General features: G+C 45.7%; 1 protein-coding gene across 9 annotated transcripts in view; it reads right to left on the bottom strand.

Annotated features, from left to right (window-relative positions):
* Positions 1-12,917, bottom strand: part of ARHGEF7 (Rho guanine nucleotide exchange factor 7) — a 180,511-nt gene that overhangs the window by 30,861 nt on the left and 136,733 nt on the right. For all 9 annotated transcript variants that reach the window (XM_030921998.1, XM_030921995.1, XM_030921994.1 and 6 more), the window contains 2 exons: positions 6,802-6,924; positions 612-750 (listed from right to left, as the gene is read on the bottom strand). In XM_030921998.1, coding sequence (XP_030777858.1) covers positions 612-750; positions 6,802-6,924 — 262 coding nt within the window. The remainder of the gene's footprint in view (positions 1-611; positions 751-6,801; positions 6,925-12,917) is intronic.

Genomic DNA, 12,917 nt, shown 5'->3' with positions numbered 1-12,917 from the left:
GAACAGTCACGAGCAGCAGGGGTGAGGAAGCCAACACTTGCTTCATCAATCAAGTCTTTTTGGAACACTGCCACGGCTCACATGCAGTATCTAGAACGGCAGAGCCGTGTAGCTGTGATGAAGACCCTACAGTCTGCCCCCTTATAGAAAAGATTTGCCAACTCAAGCCAAGAGAGTAACTTTAACCCAAATTTCTGCTAGGCTGCAACCTGTTATTCAAAATTAAAAGAGCATAATCATTCATTAAATGATCAGTACAGTATTACCCTATAACTTATGCACACATTGTTTGTAGCTGATGATCCAGATAAGACATCTCAACATTATCTGAAAATCAGTTCTCATGTTTCAGCTTTTGGAAACTTTTCAATCAGCAGCGGTGGGTAAAAGAGAGATAAGCGGTAAATGTTTTTTAATAGAGCTGGAGTAAGGAGAAAAACATAATATTTAACAAAATCATTTTGACAATCCACTAAGTAAAACCTCTTTATAAACTCTGTTGGTTCTGGCTTCTAAAATAAATCATGAATAATATTTCCTTTCACAGTTACGTCTGACCATGCCACTAACCCTTGGTAAGGACTCCGAGTAAGAGAATGAAAGAGCAGTACCTCCATGTGTCTCTCGAGCTCTTTGAGCAGCGTAGGGTATTTATCCAGGCGCATGAAGGGTTTGCTCAGGCCCGTGGTCAGCACGAGAATCCCAGGGCTGCTGGCACCTTTGGTCTCCATGAACTCCCCCAACTCCTCACTGGGCAGCAAGTGGCAAGGGAGACACGTGTGGTTAGCAATGAGAGACAATGGTGGCTCTCTGATCTCCATGAGCAACAGCCAGAATTCATGAAACATGAGTGTTGCTTTTAACATCTGGAAGGCTCCAGCTTTTATCCCAAATCTGCGCTGCTTATCTGGAAATGCCAAAGGGGATTCCCACCCCTGAGGGGTCCTGTTCCTGCTCTCATATGAGCAAGAGTAACTACACACAGCACAGGATGTGTGGGTCTCCATGAGATCCCACTGACGCCCGAGGCCCTCTGGCACATCAGTGCCATGCATACATGTCCAATGGAAACGCTCAGAGCCAGAATGGAGTCCAATAATCTCAGAGTCTCAGGGCGGTAAGAACGAGGACTGAGCTGCTCTGGTAAAGAGCTAGAGCAAGCCCATGGCGGTCATTCCCAGAGGTGAGTTCGACCGTCCAGCAAGCAGGCCCCACCTATGTGCTGCCAGCACTCAGCCTGGGAGTAAGCAATGGCTCTTGGGGTGAGGAATGGGAGAAGCAGCAGCAGAAGAGAGCAAACGTTGATTTAGGCTTCAGAACTTCAAAAGCTTTGCTACGTTTAATCTTCACAATACATGAGGAAGCAAGGGGTCCCTGCATGCAGACAGCGAATGCTGATTTATGCTTTAGAACTTCAAAAGCATTGTTACATTCAATCCTCACAACACGTAAGGAAGGAAGGGGTCCCTGTGTGTGGACAAAGAAACTGAGTGCATATCCCAAAATTAAGGAGTTAGAAAGTTTTAGATCTTCCCGTGTTCCTCTTTCACCATTCCCTTCACGGTACCTCACCTAGCTTTCCCTACAGGGAGTCCTCATGTGCGTCACCTTTGTCCTCAGAGTTCCCACACCTGTGGCAGAGGACATGCGCAGGATTCTGAGGGGTCTGGCTCTTCACCCACACGTCTGTCAAGGCTGACAGTCACCTGACCGCGACACCCCTTCACTGGCGATCTCTGAGGTCTCTGCCAGGCCCCAGGTCTGCTGTCCCTCACGCTGCATGTGCCGTCAGTCCACACATCTGACAGTGTGCAGCCCACAGAAAGGAGGGGAGGCAGCACCAGCGCTGGCAGCCAATGCCAGGTCCAGGAGACCAGGGTGACTTCTCAGTCACCACATCCCATCCAGGAGACCCAGGTGACCCCCCCCCCCGCCTCCCCGTCACCACGCCCCATCCTAGAAGACAGGGGTCTCTAGTCAGCCGAGCTGGGTTCAAATGATACCCATGGCACACTCAAACTAGGAACAAATTTTCCTAGTCTGGAAGTTTTCCCTTAAAAGGGAAAGATACTTTTATATCCTCATTATGTAAACGATGTCCTAAAATAAATATGAAAATCCTAACAGCAAAACTGAGAAACAAGCCAATTTCCGGTTCTGGTCTCACAGGAGCCTCCCACTGCACCACCCCAGCCAAGCTGGCCACTGCCAGAGGTCTAGGGGACACCAGATCCATCAAGGGCTCCTCGGGAACAGACAGACAGTGTTTAGGTTAACCCAGAGGAAACTGAGTCCACAAACAGTGAATATTAACAGTTTCAGAGAGTTCAACCTAAACATAGCTTCCCATGAGGAGGACTGAGAGCCAGGGTGGTGCCAGCCCTTCCCGCTTCTTACCCTCCTTATTCCATGTGGATCCCCTGCCAAGGCAGCTAGGGAGAATGTCCCCCAATGAAACCAATTCAAACACCATGCTGAAAACCAAACGGTCACTAGGAAACTAGCCTTCTACTTCCTAAGACATAAGACCTTCCGAGAAGGCCACTCACGTCTTAAATGCTTTCTACAAAACCAGGGTGGTCTCATTAACCAAGGCCAGGGTGCGGTCCTACGCTGTGTAAAAAGAGTAACAATGCAGGTGCAGCACCTCTGTCTGTCCTTGCCAACAAGAAATACTTTCAATGAACAAATACATATACACACTTAACAGGTATTATCAACACTAAAGCAAATTATAAAAAAGGGTAATGTTGCATATATCCACTTATAAAAAAATAAGACGAGAAACATTTTATCAACTCCATATATAAGGCTTCATAATTATTTCTGTAAGGCTGTCCATCATGTTGATGCTGTTTTAAAAATCAGTAGCACAGAAACTATCAGAGTACTTCTGAGTGTGGGTATATGGTGTGTGTCTTTTGTGAGAGAGCGCGCACACGCACGACAGCACGTGCACTTTTGTGGGCAACAGACAACTCAACATCTGTTGTCTATAACACTTTGTGCTTTCCAAAAATCATTTCCTTGAGACAATCCCAGGCTGGAGGTTACTGAAATAAAGTGCAGTGCCAACTTCAGGGGCCTGCTGTGGGTAGCACCTACCTGCACAGCAAGGTGTCCTGCTCACTGTGCAGGCTGCACTGACGTAAGCCCGTGAGCACACCGCACGTATTCCTATCATTTCTAAACATGGACACGTGACCTCTGCCTTCTTTCCTCAGTATCCACCTTACCCGGGGAGATGGGTGGGGAACTGAGGAAGGTCCAGGACAGACTCCCCCTCCGCTGCAGCCACTACAGCCACTGTCCCCCGCCCCCTTCTCAGCTGGGGCAACAGTGAGCACTCTGTGGACAGCAGGACCACAAGGACAGAGGAGCCTCGGGACCACTCACCATGCTGGGCACCAGGGTAGGCACTCACAGACATCAATACCCCAAACATAACTCTAGGCGGGGCAGACCTACAATTCCGCAAGTGAAACAGAGGACAGCCTGCATGAAGGCCACTGCCCAAGCCATCACTGCCGGCAGAACGGCTGATGCTCTGCATCCAAGGCGGACCCTCACTATGTGGATGGCACGGCCGGCCCCTCTGACCACGGGCAGTCTGTTCTGCACACACGTCCCTCCCCTCTGCCCAGTTTACTTAGAAGTGCTCCCCTTTCCACTACTCACTCTATCCATTCCTAAAGCATGAATAGAGTGACATGAGGGCTTCAGAGAGGAGCAATTTATATTTTACCAACAATTCTCTAGGTGTTGGAGAATTTATCAGGTGGTTCCATGAAAATCAAATTTTATGACACTAAAAATAAATTTCAACTGCTTTAAATGTAATCCACATAAGGACCTTTTCCACCAAAATAAGAATCAAGGAAAAATCCATTCAGGTCATTATTTGTATTTCAGGGTTACCTGTGAAATTTCCTAACTATGATACAGCAGAGAAAAATTAACAAAACTAAACAGAGTTACCCTCATCACCACTCCCTTAAAAAAAGCCCTGAAGCCAAAAAAGTGAAATGTGTGTAAGCAAAACTCCTTTTAATATCCACAAGACACTCTTACAATGCCAGAACAAACACAGTTAAAAAGGAAATGAAATTTTATAAATATTTGTGGATCATTTTAGTTTCAGTTTGAAGTTTAAAAAAAAAAAAAAAAAAAAAGGAGTGCCACGGTAAGACGGACAGCTAGTTACAGCTACCCTGACCAAAGACGGCTCCTTCAGCTTCACTTCTGCTGATGCCCACAGCCTCGTCCATAGTGGTCTCTTCAGTCCTCACTGACACTGTGCTGTGGGCTGACGGCAGCCACAAAACACACGCAAGCACAGAGCCAAGCACAGAAGAACAAACTGCTGGGAAAAAAAAATCGTTTTCACAGACTAAATTATGGCACCCATAGTTCATTCAAAATAGCTGGCCATGGACAAGTGTTGCCTCCATCACTGGACACCGTGGAAGGTCAGAGCTGCTAAAACGCTCAGAGTTGGCATTCTGTACTCGCAGGGCTCACACTTACAACTTAAACCCAAGTAACACAAGGACGGTGAAGATGCAAATAAGACTTTAAACTTCAACCCACCACACTTGAACCAATCCTCAAAAATTACACCACGGCATGAGCAGATTAGTCTACCCACAGGCGTGGCAGCTCAAAGACCGTCACACACATGGAAAAGCCGGCAACAGGAACAAGAAAGAATCCCAGCACAAAGGCAGGAAGTAGGAAGGAGCCTTGGCACAGGGAAGCCCGACCCCAATTCATTGCCGTGCTCTTTGGGGTAGGGAGGAATGTGTAGCCAACAGAGGGGGAACTCTCATGGCGCAGGGACCTCAGGAGGGCACACAAGCTTCAGGTTCCACAACGGCGGCACCTGCTGGCTCGGGGGACCTTCCTCTCGTTGCAGCTCTGACTCCCAGCACTAAAGCAACAGTGACTTGCCCCCGGGGCTGCTGTCCAGAGTGGGCCTCAGCCTGCCCCTCCACTCTCTGGGCAGCCCTGGGAAGGAGGCATAAAGACCCTCCTGACTCAAAAACCCACCTGTATTCTTTCTTCTGGTTACTTGAGGAAAATGCTACACGTTCATTAAGACCTGACAAACACTAATTACGGCAATAACAGAGAAGAGGACAAACGCAGCACACACCCACAAGCACTGCTCTTGAATGGCTTCGTATTTTAGGAAACTAACAGTCCCAGTGACTTTCAATGTCATTTTTAGGACAGGTCCTCAGAAAGATGAACTTTCTGTTCATCTTCCTCATCACTCCATCAATAATTCTTGAAGAACTTCCAGAGATACAAATTTAACACTTGCATTGTGCTTTCTGGAAATCTCATTCACTCTATAAATTCCCAGGGGTAGGGGCATAGTGCATAACTGGAAACATGCTGGATGCTTGGAGGTGCTGCGGACACAGCCCACACTCCCAAACAGGACGTGCAGAGGGAGGTTTCTTTGGGTTTTCCTTTTCTGCGACTGCTGTGAGTTCTAACTTCCTTTCCTTTCCCTGCATTGTTCAAGGCTGCTGTTTCCTTTCTGGGCTGCAGATGCTTTAGTAACAAATAGGAAGTTCAAACAAATCTTAATCTTTTTATATTTGAGCACACCCAGGAAACAATAACTATCCAGGGTCTTTAAAAAAAAAAAAAATACAACAGAAGACAACAAAATATTCACTGAGCGTCTGGCGTGTTCACCCTGAGCTGACCTGCTGATAGTTTTAGCTGAATGCTTATAACATCCCTGTGAATGAGTTCCTTCAGGAAAGGAAGCTGAAACCCAGAGACAAGAGGAAATCTGCCCAAGGCTGCAGAGCCTGAAGGGAGCAGCCAGAGCCGAGTCCGCAGTGCTGCCATGTCTGAGCTGTCCTAGGACACCCACGCAGTGCCACACCTGAGCCCCAAATGTGCTTCTAAAGAGGAAACCAACACCTGTTCACTGAAGAGGCTTTAAGTTGAAATGTTCGGTTAGGCTGAAGTTAAATATTTAAGTTAGAAAGAAAATGGCATTTATCTTCATGCTACTAAAATAATACTTTTTCCATTTATGGTTTTGAAAATATGTGAATTCCTGTTTTCAAAAGAAATTATAAAATGTTTTGTAAAAACATTGATACAAATCTTTGGTCTCTTTTAGAAGCAGAAAGTGAGCCTCTGAGCCCTCTAAGCCCCGGTGTGGTCTCCTCCAAGCCAATCCTCAACCAAACCAATTCTTAACACTAACAACCAAGAGCCTCCTCAATAACTGAAACAGCTGAGAAACATATTCCTCCAATTCGCAGGAAGCAGACACTGTCTTGCCTCACAAAATAAGCAGAACATTTGTGCATTCTCTGTTGCACTTGTTTTTAGTTTCAGGTTGAAAAGCTAACGGTCTCCAATGTAATGTTTTGTGTATAAAACCTAATATTAATCTGAAATGGGATACTTTTTCTTACAGCTGATGTAAACTCGGGTTCATGTACTTCCAGTTTTAAGAACGGAGAGAAATATGATTCCAGGACCCTTGACTAAGCTTGTGGCTACACCCCAGAACACTTACCAACCCTTCAACCTATTAACCAAAGGGCTTCAGGCTGTAGGGAAGACGTCAAACGAGGTCTGTCTTTTACAGAAATACCCTCATTTCAAAGGCTTCTTACCAGTACTTCTCAGCAGTAATTCTGAGGGGTAATTAAAATTCATATCCTCTGATAACCAAGGGACTATTAGCATCATCCTATTTCATGCACTATTTGAAGGACCCAGAGCCATCCACCCTCCCGCTGCCCAGGCGCCTAGCGAGCGAACCTGTGTTCCGTGAGGACGTTCACTGCAGAAGGGTGATTGGCACAATACGTGAGGTACAGGGTTTTCATCTGTGGCATCAGGTTTAAAAAGCAGCCTCCAACTCTCTGCTGAGCTTCAGGCAACCTGGAGAAATGCAACACAAGGGGAAAGAGTCATCAGTTTTACAGACAGGACAATTGCGAACTGACAGACATATAACACTCTGAGTAAGGAGAATCTCCCTTTGCACCTGTCTGTGAAAACAAGAGGCCCCGATCCCAGCACACACATGTTGCTGCCTTGAGTCTAGCAGGGAGAAGTGGTGCCCAGAAAGCAGCTCTGCTGCCAGGTTCTCTCCGGCAGTGTTCAGACTGCCAGGACTGCGCACGGCATCCCAACCAACCTTCAGGCCCAAGTTCTTTGGGCAGTGAGAAAAACAGATGTCACAGAGCCTTTAGCTTTGCATAAAGTAAGGAGAATTATTGAATGTGGTTATTCAGTCTGTGAGGTTTTCTACCAAAGCAGCAGCATCAAGACTAACAAAAAATACAAAAACCGCCTTTCCCTTCAGGTTAGAGACTGGAAAGCGAGCCCACCTATTAGGTGCTTCTCCTCCCCAGATCCACAGCATCCTGACAGTTAATAGGCTTTTCCAAGAAGCATAAACTCACAAAAACAAAAAGAATGAGGAAGAGACAACCAGAATCAGCACTGGAAGCTGCATGAGGGGTGACAAGTCAGCACAAGTTTCAGGCATCAGGGCCCCCGGTGGTGCCGCCTCAGTGGGGGGTGTGCTAATGGGGTACGCGCTCACCTCTCCGGGCCTCAGAGTTTCCGGAGGACACCGGCAACAACCCGGAGCAGGGGCCCGTGTGCTGAAAACAGGAGGCCCACGTGAACTCCCACCACCTTCCCTGCACCCCAGGCGGTCTTTGCTCCCCAGATACCCACACTATTACCAGAAGGATTACGTCCTCCTACCCAGGGAATGGGAGCCAGAGAAACAGTGACCAAAAACACGAACACCAGAGATTCCTCCAGAAAACACGAGTCTGCCAGTCCCAACTCTCGGACAGCACTTCCAAAGCGTGTTCAGTGTACCAACCTTAATTATAAGAAGGCATGAAAGGACGACAAATACATTTGCCTAAAAAGGAGGGGGGAATAAAGGAGCAAAGGGGAAAAAGGAAGTATTATAGTCATTCCACATCAGAATAAAAGTTGCTGATACAGAAAACCAAAAATATAAGCATAAGTCAATCAAAGAAATCATCACACAACTAAACAGAAAGAGTGTAAGGCACAAGATCGAAGATGTCCACAAGCATTGGCACGAGGTCAAAAGAAAACCGAGGCCCCAGACAACAGCAGAGTCATTCAGAAGCCCAGAAACCAGGATGCAAAGAGCTCTGAGTGAGGAACACCTGTTCACACCAAGAATGAGGAAAAGCATGGGCCTCCTCAGCACCAGAGCCCAGAAACACTGAAGCACCCCTTGAAATGGGGGCGGAAATCGCTTCCTCTGTCTCTATCTGAGTCAACCGTGAGCGCTCACATGGATTAACTGCCTGGCATGCACTCGCTCCTCAGGAAGTTCCCAGAGCAGGTACTTGACCAAAATGACTGAGGAATGCCAAAAAAAAAAAGGGGGGGGGGGGGGAGACGTCAGCATCCAACACAAAGGTGGACGGAGCCCGGGACTAGGGTCCTGGCCTGCAACTCATGGGGACACTGCTTCTGCTCTGCCGTCCCTCTGACGAACACACGGCCTCAGTCCACCCCTGCTGGGAACAGAACACCGCAGACTGGGTCATTTATCAACAACAGAAATGCACTGCCCACAGCTCTGGAGGCTGGAAGCCTAAGACCAAGGCACCCGCAGGTGGTCCCTTATTGCATCCTCACGGTGGGGGGGGGGGGGGGCAAAACAGCTCCCTCACAGCTGTTACAAGGGTGCTGATCCCATTCACGAGGGCTCCATCCTCATGACCTAACCACCTCCAAGGCCCACCTTTTAATACCATCCAATTGGTGATCATCTGTAATAACAGATGATCTGGGGAAACACATTCAGACCACAGCACGCTCTGGCTCCCAACTGTGTCTGCTGGCAGGCATGCCTTTCAACCCTGGGGGCAGCACCTCAGACCCAGGACTTCCTGGTTCCACCTCTCCTCCAGTCTCTGGGTGTCTCCACCTTCATGCGCACTGCTTTCCGCTCTGTGGCTGCTAAGTAGTGGCTGGAGAAAGTCATAGTCAGGAGAATCAGCAAGTCACAAGTATTAGGAAAAATCTCATGTTCAAAACACAGAGCACTCAAAATTCATGCTGACTTGGTCTTCTCCCTGTTTTTCAACAATTTTTTATTCATTCCTTAATAACTGTTAACCAATGCTCAAAAAGACTGTTCTTGTTCTCATCAATTTAAGAAAATTTACTGAGCTATTATCAGTATGTCCTACAATAATAGCTGTGAAGACAGAAAAGCACAGGAAGTAATGCTGTGACAGAGGTTCCAAATCCCACCACCCACATTTTTCTCTCCTCAGACTCTCAAGCATTCCCAGCACAGTGGGTTGCCTTTTTTTTTTTTTTTTTTTTTGAGATGGAGTTTCTCTCTTGTTGCCCAGGCTGGAGTGTAATGGCGCTATCTCAGTTCACTGCAACCTCTGCCTTCTGGGTTCAAGCGATTCTCCTGCCTCAGCTCCCGAGTAGCTGGGATTACAGGCATGTACCACCACACCCGGCTGGGCCTTCCCTTCTAGACTAGATAACATGTCAGTTTTATAAAACATGGGCTTCAGGAAAGAGGCGAGAATAAACCTCTGCTTCTAAAAACATAGCAATATGTAGATGTCAAACATACTTACTGTAAATAATACAGACAATAGAAATGTAAAATGTAGGTAATAAAAATATCCCACAAAGGTTCAGGTGGCTGATCTGTGTAAGAACATTTACCAAATGTAAGTGCTCCCTCCACATACTAGTCTTCCCCGTGCTGTGTAAAAAAAGGCCAACACCTTCCTTCAATATTTAACTTTCCATCTCTTTCTCTCTCTTAGCTCTCCTTTGATCTCTCTCCGAGCAAGACACGTCCCCACCCAGAGTACTGGAGGGAGCTCACAGAAGCACAACAGGTACCTTCAGGGACTGGGAATTTAGTGGGGTCTGCAACAGCAGGGACCTCGCCCACAGCATAAGGAGGCTGAGGATTAGGATGCAGAAGTCTTCCTGCTGGTGGCAGTGACAGACAGACCTCTGAACAACTGGGAGGCTGTCCCACCTGCCTTCTCTGCCATGCTTCTTTACCCTCAAATCCAACAGCCACTAGCCACCTGTGGCTATTTCAAGTAAGGTCAATTAAAATTTTTTTAAAAATTAAACATTCAGTGTTTCAGTTGCATTAATCTCATTTTCAGAGTTTCACAGCCCCACGTGGCTAGAGGCTACTGGAATTTGTCTAGCAGATACAGCACGTTTCCATCAATGCAAGCTCTCAACACCACTTGTCTAATTCATCCACACCATGTTTCCAAATCCTGAATGTATCATGCAGTTATTACGGTGCTTTACTGTTTAGTTTATTAAAACACAACAGAGGGCAAAGTAAGCTAGCATCTGCACTGCTGCAGACCCACTTCCAACTGTGAACAGCTAAGCAGGGTTTCCATAGCCTATAGGGATTAGCTACAGTTCTGCCCATTTGCAGGATAGTCACTGACTCAAATTAATTTCAACTACTGTATGTATGCAGCACCATTACAAGGCACTGGGAACAGATTAAAAACAGGGTAACAGTCTCTACCTTAAAGTGAGTGCTATCATTTTGTACAAAAGCAAACTGAAGACAATTATGTAGTCTCAGTGATGTGAGCTACAAACAAACCGCTGCCAGCCTACAGAGGAGGAAGGACACGCCCCTTAATCCAGGTACAGACACACAGGTTTTGAAAATATTCTGACATCTGAGCAGGTGATGTTCATATGCAGAGACACAGTGAAACATCAGGAAGAGGCCGGCTTCTAGAATGACAGAACCCTGAATGCCTCACTGGGAGGACTGAAGAGAACTGGGTAATGACGGAATGCCAAAGTTCCAAGAAGAAAACACTGCCAGAGATGTGGCACAGGAAAATTATTGGATATGTGCTACCTAAAATGGGTTAAATTCTTATGATTGCAGAAATACTGCTCAGTGCTGGACCATGGGCTATGCTAAGATTTCACCTCCTACCCGGCCAGTGCCACAGCCCATGATCCATTCAGAAATGAAAATCGAGATAAATTGGTTTTCATTTCTGATATTTCATCAATTAACAAAAATTAAGTCATATTTATAAGCATAACTTATAAACGAACAATTCACTGTACGAGTGGTTTTTCCTATTTCAGTCACCGCACTGAGCCTAGGCTCTAGATTTTTATTACCTCTTTCAGTCCCAGACCAATTCTCCAAGAATTTTCTGTCACCAAAGTTTCATGCCTGATAAAGCCCTTGTTCATTAATTCAGTAGCAGATAAAGCTCATAAAGGTCAGCTGAGCCCTAGGACTCGAGCATAACATGCCAACATATTCCACACATAACGCTGCCCAGACACCTGAAGTCACACGACAACCAACCACTCACAGAAATCACCACTACAGAATATGAGTTCAGAATTAAAGGAGAGGATGTTCCCCTCGGCTCTCTCTTATGCTCCATAGGCTGCTCTTCAGAGTGTGATAAGGTGCAGGCAGGGCACCCTGCGGGGGCTACATCAAGGCCTTGGGCAGCAGGATGGTGCACATGGGTCACTAGAGGCAGCACGCATCATGCCAGCTGCTCCCACTAGGCCTCCTGGCAGAATCAAAGCCATGATCTAACAGGTATGATGTTGCACTGTGTCCATGAATGATCTGATGACAGCTAGAGTCACACATACTGTCTACATCTTCACAGTAACAGCAACAGCACAAGGTAAAAGGGGGTACCCTAGGGTTTTGTTTCTTAACCCAGAGTAAAGATGACTGGGTCTCAGGAAAAACATTTGAGAAATCAAATGCTAAGCAGTTTCCCCCTTAGCACATTTACTCCTAGTGATATTGCTAACTAGACAGAGGAAAAGTTCTCAGTTCAATAACAAGTGATTTCGGATGGAAACCGAGATGCACATGAAGACAGAGCAATGTGCTGGGGGAACCTCCATAGACATCTCCGGCTGCAGCGAACCCAGCAGCCTGTCTGTGATCAACAGATCGCCTTCAGAGATGAGACTTCACAAGTAGCCTCCTGTTCCCACTCAGGGTAGAGACAGACACAGACACACAGCCCCTGGAGCCACATGGCCTCTGGCAGGTCCCTCTCTTGTTGACTACCAAAGCTTCTAAGTTTTCTAATTTATTGGCATACAGTTGTTCACGGTAGCCTCTAACGAGTCTGAATTTCTGCAGTATCAATTTTAAAATCAGAAATGAAAAAGAAAACATTATTTGGGTCTTCTTTTTTCTTAGTCTGGCTAAAGGTTTGTCAATTTTATATTTTCAAAAAATCCACTTTTGGTTTCATCGATCTTTTGTAATATTTCAATTTCATTTATTTCCACTCTAATCTTTACTATTTTCCTTCTACTAATTTTGGGTTTGGTTTTCTCTTGCTTTTCTTGTTAAGATGCATCATTAAGGTTGTTTATTTGAAGTTTTTCTACTTTGATATAGGTGCTTATAGCTATAAACTTCCTCTTAGTACAGCTTTTGCTGTATCCCATAGGTTTTGATATGTTGTGTTTCCATGATCATTTGTTTCAAGAAAATTTTAAATTTTCTTAATTTCTTCATTGACCCACTGGTCATTCAGGAGCACACTGTTTAATTTCCATGTGTCTGTATAGTTTCCAAAATTCCTCATTATTGATTTCTAGTTTTATTCCATTGTGGTCAGAAGAATCTTGATGAAATTATATTTTTTGATTTTTAAGAGATGAATTTCATTTTAAAAAAATTTTTAAGACTTGTTTTGTGCTTAATATATATGATCCTTAAGAATGATCCATGTGCTAAGGAAAAGAATGTGTATTTTGAAGCCACTCGAGGAAATGTTCTATAAGTATCTACTAGAACGATTTGTTCTAAAGCGCAGATAAAGTCAAATGTCTTT

This window comes from Rhinopithecus roxellana, chromosome 18 (genome assembly GCF_007565055.1).
Source record: "Rhinopithecus roxellana isolate Shanxi Qingling chromosome 18, ASM756505v1, whole genome shotgun sequence".
Classification (NCBI taxonomy): Eukaryota; Metazoa; Chordata; class Mammalia; order Primates; family Cercopithecidae; genus Rhinopithecus; species Rhinopithecus roxellana.
The sequence above is the reverse complement of the archived record's forward strand: the minus strand, read 5'-3'. Positions and strand labels throughout refer to the sequence as shown.